The sequence below is a fragment of the Marmota marmota genome, unplaced genomic scaffold, assembly GCF_001458135.2.
Source record: "Marmota marmota marmota unplaced genomic scaffold, marMar, whole genome shotgun sequence".
Lineage (NCBI taxonomy): Eukaryota > Metazoa > Chordata > Mammalia > Rodentia > Sciuridae > Marmota > Marmota marmota.
This window is the reverse complement of record NW_025999900.1, coordinates 64,494,091-64,503,752: the sequence shown is the minus strand read 5'-3', so window position 1 is coordinate 64,503,752 and position 9,662 is coordinate 64,494,091. Positions and strand designations below refer to the sequence as shown.

General features: G+C 51.1%; 1 protein-coding gene across 1 annotated transcript; it reads left to right on the top strand.

The window, feature by feature from the left end:
- Positions 1–5,046: 5,046 nt before the first annotated feature.
- On the top strand, positions 5,047–9,642 carry Rtl1 (retrotransposon Gag like 1). Its single transcript, XM_015489715.2, has one exon. The coding sequence runs from the start codon at positions 5,088–5,090 to the stop codon at positions 9,168–9,170; it is 4,083 nt and encodes a 1,360-aa protein (XP_015345201.1). The 5' UTR covers positions 5,047–5,087; the 3' UTR covers positions 9,171–9,642.
- The last annotated feature ends 20 nt before the right edge of the window (positions 9,643–9,662 follow it).

Genomic DNA, 9,662 nt, shown 5'->3' with positions numbered 1-9,662 from the left:
CAGAATTTCCCTTTACGTGGTACACGGGCAGCAGGGTATTCGCCTGAGGGATCCCCCCGCCCCCCCCCATCCCAACCCTTCATAGATGCACGTTGGCAGCCCTGACCCCATGGGCCACTTGCTCAGAGGCAAGCAAGGAGCTGACCTGACCGAGGCTTTGGGCACTGACAGTGGTGAGGCTGGGGTGTCTGTCTGAGTGTTGGGGGGCAGAGGGACCCATCAAAGATCTGAAGGGCAGTTCTGAATCCAATAGCAAATCCAGATTTTTTTTTTTTTTTGTAAAGTGGGAATTTCCTGATCAGTAGCTGTTTTTCAAAGAAAGTGCATGAAGTTTGAGAACAATGTTTATGGAGATAACATCTGAAGGTCTGAGTATATTCCTTCTGCAGAGCCCGGGGTGGAGGTAGGGTAGACTGGCAGAGGACAGAAGCCAGACAGGAAGCCCACAGTGACTATCACAGCCACAGCAGGGGCACAGGACAGAGGCCTGAAGTCCACCCAGAGGGGCAGACCTGTGAACTGAGCCTCCAAGGAGACACTCACCAGGTGTAGAGAGGCACCTCCCGCAGCACCTGGGTGAGGGTTTCATTTCCTTCTGGGACGCACTCGGGCAGGGTCCTCCATCTCTTGGCATGGGGCTTTCTAGCACAGTGCCTGGCCCAGGAAAGGAAAGAAGGTATGCTGCTGTATGAACTCACGAATTGTGAGCTTCAAAAGACAGAAAGATCTGGGAACGATGAGACCAGGATGCATGTGGAGTGAGAAACCAGGCTTCAGTGTCTACAGAGAAGCCTAAGGAGGAAGGAGCCGGAGCCGTGGGTCCTAGATGCTTAAAAGGTTGGGTTTTGTGCAAAGGTATTTAAGGTTTGTATTTTAAGGAATAAGGGGCAACCTAAAGATTTTCAACATGAGACATACTTGCTCTAATTTCTATTTCATGCTCAGGCATTTGGATTTTATGTCGTGGACACAAAATGTGAAAGGTTTGAAGCTGAGAATGTCATCATTAAGTCTGGGTGCCACTCAGAGACAAGGGGGCTACAGGAGTGATGAAAATACAGGAAAAGATTCTAAGCAGGAGTGTCACGAATACAGTTGGGTCTCATGGAAAGAAATCTGGACTTTATTTTGAGGGGTGACAGGATCAAAATTTTACCTCATGCTAAGGAGTTTGGATTTTTGCCTGAGTTTTAAGAAATTGATGGTGAGATTTGGGCTTGTGGGAGATGGGTCTGCAGAAAACACAATCAAATCTATTTTATAACTAACAGCTTTGGACTCTATATTACAAGCAATAAGGAAACACTGAAAAATTGTAAACAGAAAAGTAACAGCCACAAATTTAAGGATCATGCCCAAACATTCTGACTTTCTATGTTGGCTGAGGGAATGCCAAAGTCTGATTTGCAGGGCAGGCCAAGAGCTGATTAATGTTGACACCAAAATTGAAAGGTTTTAATCAGACGAGTTACATGATCAGCACTGTGAATATGCAAAGAAATTTGGAATTTATTTAGAGGCTCTGACATGATGAGGTTTTTGCACATGCCTAGGAATTTTATTTATCCAATAAAAAGTTCAAAGGGAGCGACACAGTTAGAGTCTTGTGTTGGATAAATAGGATGCAGTAAAATTAAGAAATAAAATTCACATTTCGCGCCAAGAATCTGGACTTTTCTGTCATACGCAATTAAGAGGTGGAGTTACGAGATCAGATTTAACGTATTGTGCTAGGAAGTGTGAATTTTATTTTAGAAGATGGCATGATCAGATTTTTATACCATGCTAATAAGTTTGGATTTAAGCCAATAAAGGGCTTAAAAGAGTGACAGGGTGAGACTGGGGTTTTTTTATAGACCAGTCTGGAGATAAATTACATGGTAAAATGCTGCGTTTTATGTTAAGTACTTGGGACTTTATGTTACAGGAAATGAAGAAACTTTGAAAAGTTTAAATTGGGGAGTTACATGTTCCAACTTTTACATTTCGGCATAGCCAGAGTGGATTTTTACGGTTAAGATAATATGATCAAATTTTTCTAACATGCTAAGGATCTGTGGTTTTATGTGCGCACTGAAGGCACTGTTACAGGAGGGAAATGACCTCATTTCTGAATCCTCATGCACAGGCATTTGGAGTTGAGACAGCAGAGGGTTTCAAGGAGTGAATTGATGAGTATTTTGTCTCTAGAGGAATCAGATGGCAAAGCCTGCTCTAGCTAAGGTGTCTGAATCGGATGACCCACAAAAGGAACCAGCCCTGACCCCTCAGCCTCCAGAGGCAACTCCTCAGCCCAGGGAGCCCAGCCTGCGCCATTGCTGAGGAGCTGGGTGGGTCATCTACATGCTGGGCAGAGAAGAGAGATCATGATTAAATTTATGTTGCATGCTAAGAAGCTTGGACACAGTTTTGAGGAATGACAGAATCACATTTTTATGCCATGCTAAGGAATTTGGATGTCAGCCATTCAGAGACTGTGAGCAAGTGATATGGTGAATGGGCGGGGTGCGGGGGGGGATGGAGCAGTCTGCACAAAAATCATGACGAATAATGTATCATTTTATGCTAACAGTTTAGACCTTCTCTCATAGGTAATTCAAAGATATTATAAACCTTTAAGCACAAGTTACAAGAGCAAATTCCATGTTTCTTGCAAGAAATGTGACCTTTGGAAACTGTTGAGAAATAACATGGGCGATATTTTATATCTTGCTGAGAGGTTTGGAATTAAGCCAATCAAAGATTTCAGGGATTGGCCTGGCGAGATTGAGGATTTTGTATTCATCAGTTGGCAAATGAATTATATGGTGAAAATTTTTGTTTTTTGTTGTGGTCAGAACTTCATGTTAGAGGCAACAAAAGGAGACTTTCCTATGTTTGAAACAGAAATTATGGGATGATTTTTACTTATCTTGGCAAAAGTTTTAAACTTGGATGTTAAGGGTTAAGAAATGTGAAGGTCTTTGTGATTAGATTTTAGGTTGAAAGCAGGATAGTTGAAAGATTTGATCTATTAGTTATAGATTTTCTTAAGAAGGTATATAATGTGGTTTTAAAATCATCTTGCTAAGGAATTTGAATTTTAGCCAATCAAGGATTTTAAGGGAGAGACAAGCTGAGATTTTTATTTCTGATAGATGAGACAGCAGATGAATTACTTAGCCAAATTTTGTACTTCAATTAGAATTTTATATCAGAGACTTGGAATTTTACAATAGTACAGACCTCAGAGGACTTTCATGAGGAGGAAATGAGCTAATTTATGCAATTGCTACCTACATGTTTCTGTGATGATGATGACGGTGATTTTGTCCAATTTGTACACCATGCTAAAAAAATGTGAGCCCTGCCTTGAGGAATGACATGTCAGAATTTCATATTATGTTAAGACCTTTAAATTTTATCCAGAGAATGGTTTTGGTGAGTTTACATGTCAGATATGTTTACACTAAAAGGTTTGGATTTAATATTGCAGACGGTAAATAAACAGTGAAAGGCTTTAATCAGAAGGATTGCATGATCAAATTTAAGTGTCACGCTAACAAGGGCATACTTAATTTTGAGAAAGAGCAGATCTGAATTTTGTATCCTGTTGGAAAGTCTGGATTTTAGCCAGCAAGGATTTTTTACAAAAGGGAATGCACTTTTTTTTAAAAAAAATAGACCAGCCCAGTGGCCCTAAGAAGTAACAAAAAGTGTTAAATTTACAAAAAGCAATAACTTTATGACTTATCTATCGAATAATCAATGCTGAATTTTCTCTGCCCCGGAGAAGCAATATGCAAATAACCCCAAACCAAGACAACTCTTTAAATTCCATTTCACCCCACTACAACTACCCCTGCTAGACTTTCCAAAATTTCAGGACATTTGGGTTTCAAAGGTATCCCATGCTCTGCTCCCCACCCAAGGTCACATCTCTGACAGATACACCCCTAAGTAGGAGAAAATCGATCAGGGACAGAGAGAAGGGGCATCTGCCAGAATGAGGCCAGCCCCTCCTTGAACAGAGGAGGGGACTTGGGAAGATGTGATTGGTGAGGCCTGCAAATATGTTTGCATGCATGGAATTGAGGCCAGATGTGGGAAGTTCCAGGAGCCCAGCAGACCAAGAAGGCAATCCTGAGACAGTGCAGATCTTAGGAGGGCGGGGAGGTTACCTGAAGATCTCCTTCACAGCTCAGAGCTGGAGAGAACATGGCATTGGAAGGAGATCAAATCGAGAAAGAGAAATCCCCAAAAAGTGTGGCCTAGGATCAGGTAACAGAGGTGGAGTTCTCCGACACATAGTAGGCCTTTTAGAAACATGTATGGTGGGGGGAGGATTAAAAATAAAAGCTAGAACCCAGCCTTCTATTTCTCCCCTCCGTATTTTTTATTTTAAACGTGGAGGAGGAAATAAGAGCTATTTTGGGCTGCTGACCCAGCTGGCGGGAGAGTGGCCAAGTGCCCGTTTTCTCCTCTTCCCCCAAAGTGGAGCCACAGCGGGCGTCTCTGCCGGAGTTTCCCGCCTCCACAACCACACGGGCTGGGCTTGCTCCAGAGCCCCAAGCCTGCCAGGGGTGGCTTGGAATGGCACTGAGATGTGACCTCTGTGACTCGGGTGATCAAAGACGGGGAGGAAGACTGACCGGGCACATGTGCCAGGGAGAAATGGGGCAGCCCTGTACCCTGCCAGGTGCCTGCCTGCTTGCCACAGCAGCCGCTCTGGGCTAGTTGCTCCACAAAATTTATGGGCTGTGAATTTCTCACACCCATAGAGGAAGTAGGCGGGCCAAGCAGGCAGACTCCGCCTGGGAGGCAGGTCAGGGTTGACTGAGTCTCTCCCTGGGGGTGCCCCAAGTGACCAGCCAAGGAGGCTGGTTTGGACACAGGAAGGTTTTCCCTGGCTCTTCTGTGTTCTGATTGCTTGGGCATCTGATTTGTGCTTGAGAACCTGACCCTGACCTCTTGAGACCCTAAACTGCTGCCTTGACTCCCCACTCCATCCCTCTGTTCCTAGGTTCTGATCTCTACAGGCCCAGTCGCTGGCGGGAGGCGTCCCAACCTTACCGATCTTCAGAAAACACTCCTTTCCAACCGACGAAATGATAGAACCCTCTGAAGACTCATTTGAGACGATGATGGAGCGTAAGAATCCATCATCAAAACAAATGGAGTCCTCCGAGGGCTCGTCCAACACCACCATGGAGACACCGGGCAGTGGAGCGCAGACGGCGGCGGCCGGGCCATCCAGTGGCCCAGCCCAGGAAAGAGAGGAGCCACCCAGTGGCTCACTCCAGGAAATGAAAGAGCTGCCCATTGATCTACTCCAAGACATGGAGGAGCCATCCAGTGGCCCACATAAGGAAATAGAGGATCCACCCAATGACCTACTCCAAGACCTGGAGGAGTCATGCTATGGTTCACACCAGGCAGTGGGGGATCCACTCAAGGAAACATCTGAGAGAATGAGAGAAGCGTCAGTCAACCCATCGGGAGCCCAGGGAAAGCGAGAGGCAGACAACACTGACCTGAAGGAGTCAGAAAAGAAGGAGAATCCCGAAGAGGAAAACCAGACCGAGAGCTCTCCCGCAGAAATCATGACCATGATGCGGTCCATCATCTCACTGTACTTCCGAATGCAAGACCTCAAAGAACAACAGAGAGTAGCAGAGGAGATCCTGGTCCGGGGGATCAATGCCGGCCGCCTTCCCGCCCCAAAGCGCTTCTCTGGCGATCGCAGAGAATACCATGAGTTCATCGTGCTCTGCCAACTGATCTTACAAAGCTACCCGAGAATGTTTTACAGCGACCGCCTGCGAGTGAAGTATGTCATCTGCCACCTCTCGGGCTTAGCCTTGGAGTGGGCCAAAGCTCTGCTGCAGCAGAACAGCCCCCTGATGGGAGACTTCCCCGCCTTCCTGGAGGCCATGTCAGAAGTGTTTGAGTACCGGCAGACACTACGTGTGGCAGAAGAGGCCATGTTCAACATCAGGCAGGGCAATCGCTGTGCCACCGACTACATCAATGAGTTCCAGAGCCTGGTACCTACCTTGGGCTGGCCAGACGAAGTCCTGCAGGCCCACCTGTGCCAGGGGCTCAACGAGGACATCAGGCATTATCTATTCCGCGTCCCACAACCGGATTCCCTGGACAGCCTGATTGTGGTCATCCTGCAAATAGAAGACAAGCTGGCAGAGAGACGGGCCATGCTCAGGCTGCCCCCAGAGGCCCGCCCACGGAACCTGACCTGGATCGACTCACCTGCTCCAGAGAAGTGGATGGTCAGCAGCTGGCTGCCCAGCGAATTCCATCCGGCCATCAATCGCGCCCATCTCTTCCTGCTGCTCTTGGTCAGAGTGAACCCCTACCACAGTGTGGCGGTCCAGGCCCTGGTGGATTCCGGAGCAGAAGGCAACTTCATGGATGAGAAGTTTGCCCAAGAGCACTACGTGGAGCTGTACGAGAAGCCCTACCCACAGTCAATCCAGACCGTTGACGGCTCGCTGATCGGCAACGAGCCCATCTGGCTCTACACGGAACCCCTGGTGTGCATTCACCAGAACCACCAGGAGTCCATCGAATTCGACATCGTACCTTCACCTAACTTCTCCGTGGTCCTGGGCATCAACTGGCTCCGAATCCACGCCCCAGAAGTCGACTGGATCAAAGGCCGCTGCACCTTCCACTCTCCCTACTGCCTGAAGAACTGCTTCCGCCCACCCCCGCCATGCATTGCACTGGAGAGACACAGCATAAGCCTACTGCCCGGATTGCCACACCCATACTCAGACCTGGCCGACGTGTTTAACCCGAAGGAAGCAGATGATGAGACTTCCGACCAGCCAAGCTCAGACGGATCCGATGATCTTTCTGAATCAGAGCCCTCTGAGCTTCAGCAGGCTGGAGACAGTGATCACAGCGAGACCTTTTACGAGTGTCCCTCCACCGCGCCTTGGGAACCTGTGGGTGCCAGGATGCAAGAAGAAGCCAGGCAGCAAGAGGAATTCTGGGAGCTGCAGGACATGCTGACCGACAGACAGGACTACATACAGATGGTTCCGGAACTGTTTGACCAGTTACACGGAGCCGCATGGTTCACAAAACTAGAGCTTCGTGGGACCATAGTGGAGGGGAGCATGAGCGCCCACCGAACAGAGGAGACATGGAAAGCAGCATTCGGTCTGGAGCTTCAAGACATGAAGAGCTACCAGCCCTTCGCACTGTCCCCAGACCCTATCATACCACAGAGCGTGATCCACTTTATCCTGAAGGACATGCTAGGCTTCTTTGTGCTCTCCTACGGCCAGGAAGTCCTCGTCTACTCAATGTGCCAGGAGGAGCACCTCCAGCACGTCCGCCAAGTCCTAGTCCGCTTCCGGCACCACAACGTCTACTGCTCACTAGACAAAAGCCAGTTCCACCGACAGACGGCAGAAATCCTGGGTTTCGTCGTGTCCCCCAAAGGGGTGAAACTGAACAAGAACATCATGAACATCATCACGGGGCACCCGACCCCAGTCAATAAGAAGTCCCTGCGCAGCCTGATCGAGTTCGTGTTCCCCTACCGCCACTTTGTAGAGCGCTTTGCCATCATCGCAGAGCCCCTGGTGCGGCAGGTGCTGAGCACCCAACCTTTCTACTGGGGAGAAGAGGAGCAGGAGGCCTTCGAGTGCCTGAAGAGGGCTTTCCGCAAGGCGCCCATGCTCTACCACCCCAGGCCTCAGAACCAGTTCTACTTGGAAACGGGCATCTACAGGACGGCCCTGTACACCTCCCTGATCCAAATTGACGACCAAACTGGCAAGAGAGTCACCTGCGCTTTCTACTCCCGAAACCTCTCCCCCATCGAGGTCGAGTACCCTCTGGTGGAGATGAGAGTCCTTCCCATCCGGGCTGCCTTCATGGTGTGGTGCCGCTACCTGGAGAACACCGAGGAGCCCATCATGATCCTTCTCAACACGGAGGATCTAGCCTCTCTGAATAATGACAGGCTCACCGTACTTCTCCCCGGGCATTGGGTCTTCTTCTTCTCTCACTTCAACTTTGACGTCATGGAGCTGCCTGAACAAGACGGGGGCCGCCCCCTGACACCTGTAAGAAACCGCGGCCGCAGAGGGCTGCGCGGCAGGGCCACACGGCCCGTCCTGCTCTATGCCACGAGAGGATCCCCCAGGGATCAGACCATCGAATCCGAGGAGGAGGAGAACGAGAACGAGCCAGACCAAGACGGATTCAACGAGCAGGCCCTGCAGCAGGAGCTGCTGGCCATGATTCCCATCGACCAGATCCTCAACAGCTTCCTGGCCCACTTCAGCATGGCCCAGATCAGGGCCGTCATCCTGCACTTCTTCCGAGGCCTCCTCTACTGGAAGAACCTGCTCGCCTTGGCAGCCGTCCTAGTGCTCATGAGGGTGAGACAGTGCCCTGCCCTGCTGCCAGCCCCCACCATGGCGGTGGCTCGGCCCCAACCACGGCGCTCCCTGCGGCTCATCCTGGACTCGACCCTCATTGCCAGCAGCAGCATGGCCACGGCCATTGCTCAGCTGCTCACTCAGATGCCCCCTCTGGTGGGCGCCAACACCGTCCCGGCCCAGGAGATGGCCGAGCTGTTCCTGGGCCCCCGCCGCTGGCAGAGAAATGCCCTGCACCCCCAGACCACCGGGGGCCTGAGATTCACCCCGGGGTTCTGGCTGACACTGTGTGAGTTCTTTGGTGTCCGCGTCACCCCACCTGAGGGTGGCCGCCCTGCCCCACGCCAGAACCGCTACTTGGAGCTGCACGTCGTTGGCGATGAGGATGTCGTCTTGCGAGAAGCCCTGCAAGACGACCTGCAACGTTACCGTCAGTGTGGCCTGCATGACGGCCTGCAAGACACCTCGCAGGACGCGCAGGACAACGACGCGCAGGAAGCCCTGCCCACACAGACGGCCGGTGCCCTCACACTCCGCCCACGCAACCTGATGGACCCTGAGGTCCTGGACTTCCTCCAAAATCGCCTGCTCCATGTGCGAGGTGCCGATGGGAGGCTCACGCTGCTCAGCAGGGAGCAGGTGGCCCAGGCCCTGACCCGATTCCTGAGCATGGCCTACAGGCAGGCCCCGCCTGCCCCAGCCTCTGGGCATCAGCCCAGGGAACCAGCAAGCCTGGAAGAGCTACCCGACCTCGAGGACGCTGACCTCGACTGAAAACACCTCCTCTCCAGCCAGGAGGCCCCTCTCCTCCAACCAGCACCCTGCAGTCTCCACCAGGCTCCCTGCGCCTCAGCCAGCTTTGCTCAGACCCAGCGCCCCTCCTGCCACTCCTGACCCAAGGGGAACCCACTTGTGAAGGGCAAAATTCCTTCGACTCATCAACCAGCAACGCCATCTGTGCTAAAGGACTATCAGTCATCAGTGACCCAGTCAGTTCAGGGCTACACAACCCCGTCCAGATTCTCCAGGTCCCAGGCCACAACTGGGACTGACATCCACGAGAGGAGAGGGCAGTGACGAGCAGGAAATGACCCGTGACCCAAGGCCAGAAGCAGAAGCAGGCACAGCGGGTGCAGCCAAGCAAGCAGATGCCAGGGACCCCCGCCCGGAGTGGCGCGCAGCCCCCTGTGCATCCTGGGACACTGACCTCGGGTGCTCCACTGACTTCTTCTACCTCCACCACCGGTGCTCCTGCTCCCCTGGGCC

Bases quoted from the DNA above. Each gene is read 5' to 3' on its own strand.
- Rtl1 (XM_015489715.2), top strand. From the start codon at position 5,088: ATGATAGAACCCTCTGAAGACTCATTTGAGACGATGATGGAGCGTAAG.